The 2,500-nt window shown below is 36.2% G+C and overlaps 1 protein-coding gene across 2 annotated transcripts in view; it reads right to left on the reverse strand.

Moving 5' to 3' along the window:
* Nucleotides 1-2,500, reverse strand: part of Vps35 (Vacuolar protein sorting 35) — a 37,491-nt gene that overhangs the window by 26,305 nt on the left and 8,686 nt on the right. For both annotated transcript variants that reach the window (XM_027379759.2, XM_027379755.2), the window contains exon 2: nucleotides 723-928. In XM_027379759.2, coding sequence (XP_027235560.1) covers nucleotides 723-909 — 187 coding nt within the window. In that variant the 5' untranslated portion in view covers nucleotides 910-928. The remainder of the gene's footprint in view (nucleotides 1-722; nucleotides 929-2,500) is intronic.

Raw genomic sequence — 2,500 nt, forward strand, 5'->3', positions numbered from 1 at the left:
CCTTGTTTTACTGATAAAGCAGCATCAAGGAATATAGGAAGCTCAATGCACATGATAGGTCATCAGTTAGGTAGACAAAAGCTTTCTGCCTACTTGCTTAATTGTAATGGATAGAAATTGATTGTACTAGCAAACTGTACATTTCCCTGACAAATTTCTATATTTCCTAACAATTATCTGACAATGAAAAGTAAATCCAACTTTTTCAAGATTGTGGATACCCTGTAACTATTGCTCTACTAATAACATGTTCACTCACTTCACCACTGATTAGTACACAAGCATTTGAAGTATTTTTGAAATTTATACTTTATACTGTTATGTTAAAAAGGTCTCTTTTTTATGTAACTTTACAGGCTAAATTTTACCAAATAAAGGTATGATACTCATCATGGAGTTTTTAGCATCCTTCAAGCAGTTTGTGCAACAATTTTTTGCCTACTTACGTAATTGTAATGGATAGGAATTGATTGCACTTACAAACTGTACATTTCTCTGACAAATTTCAATATTCTCTAATAATTATCTGACATTTAAAAAAAAAATCCAATTTTTTCAAGATTGTGGACACCCTGTAACTGTTGCTCTACTAATTATAAGTTCACTCATTTCTTTCCTTATCTCTTCAGACACACACAATTTCAATCACACACTTTATTCTTTACCTAAAAGTATATTCAACCCATCCTTTGATCATCAACAGCAGCAGCATAAAAGGATACATAATTCGTAATAGGTCTTGGGAGACAGCAAAGATGTTCTAAGTTCACCCAGCATGTTTGAAGCATGTTTCAGCCCATCCATAAGGCGCCCCTTGTCTAAACACCTCTTCATCTGGAAAGCCTGTCCTCGGACGGCACCCATGGCCTCATCCAGGAGCTTATCTTGTTCGTCCATTGGGGACACCATGTTATCTGTTTCACCTTCCCTGTAAAGTAAAAATAACAAGCCAGAATAGAATACAATTTCCTGAACCTATAAAGGCTAAGAAAGTTTAGAGTTTCATGTGTGCACAAGACAGGAAAAAAGAGAGAACTTCATTCTCTACTGCCTGCTTTAGAGGGTGAGTGGGATAAAAGACTACCACATAAAATATTTAGATGATAAAAGACTACCACATGCAATATCTAGATGATAATAGACTACCACATAAATTATATGATAATGAATTAATTGACAAGCAGGTGTTTAAATATTTATACTGCATTTTGTGAACTAGATTTTAAGAACATGTCAATATAAAATCACCAGAATTTAACCCCTTGGATCCAGTTGCATCTCGGGAATCACAGTGCCAAAAACACGGGCAATAGGTTATGTAAGTGGCCAATATCCCAGGTATGCAGTGTGTAGACCGACCACGCACGAACACCTATGAGGGGAGACAAGACTCTGTGCCTCCCCTTTACAAAGTTATTTTGTGTAAACTTTTTTAGTTTTATCGCAATCTTCCCATGTCCATATTTGTCTTTTGATCTGCTTTATCCAGATGGTAATAGCTTATTTTCCTTACACAGACTCCATATCATCTCCCTATGTAGTAAATAACTAAGTGTAAGGAAAAAGAAATATGGAACATTTGGTTGTCATGTATCTCATTTTTTCATAATTTTTCATTTTTTCATAATTTTAAATTTTACATAAGACAACTTGAGCCGCTGGTCACAGCAGCTAGAAATTCTGTACCCAGCATGGAAATGGCATCCTCCCTGGAGCTGGCGCTCTTTTCAGCCACTGCTTACGCACGTTACATTCCACATTCCTTTAATGATGGGAATAATGCTAAAGCCTCACTACATGAGGTTTGTGCACTCGTGGCGAGTCTTTTCTGTCATCCTGGCCTTTGCTCATGATGGCTATTTTGCATCACCCAGGCCACGGCCAATTTGTCCATTTGACAGCATGTTCACGTCACCCGTCCCTCAGCTCAAGTTTTTCCATGACGTGACTACAACGTCACCTGGGTCCAATGAGTTAAGGGCAATCTAAACCATAGATATCATCATTTCCTTCACAAAATCAATTTGAAATCGTAACTGAGAAAATTTAAAATCTCTAAGATATAGTGTAACACCAAAACATGTATTACAAAATACATGGCCAGAAAGAAATGCAAAATTTATGCATAATTATGACAGGAATCCTTCTACCAAAAATGGGGGTTATTCCAATAGTGTATCTCTTGAATAATGCATGAGTGCAAAAACTGTGATTCAGGTATACTTTAAGATGAGATTCATTTTTCCTTCAATTGTAATTTGTACATTAACCTGAGACAAGAACTACTACAGATTTGTTCTGAGATCAAAGAGATTTTCTGAAATCTTGACAGACTAGATGAATTGCAATACTTGCTTAATAATACTGCAATTCTCATGGAATCAGCAAACTTTATTACTGGAGCCATTTCAGTCATGGCTGACACATAACACATTAATCACTCATTTATCGATGGAAATAATGCAAAAGCCCTTTCCTAACTACCAACTGAGTCTTATCA

Source organism: Penaeus vannamei, chromosome 32 (assembly GCF_042767895.1).
Source record: "Penaeus vannamei isolate JL-2024 chromosome 32, ASM4276789v1, whole genome shotgun sequence".
NCBI classification, from domain to species: domain Eukaryota; kingdom Metazoa; phylum Arthropoda; class Malacostraca; order Decapoda; family Penaeidae; genus Penaeus; species Penaeus vannamei.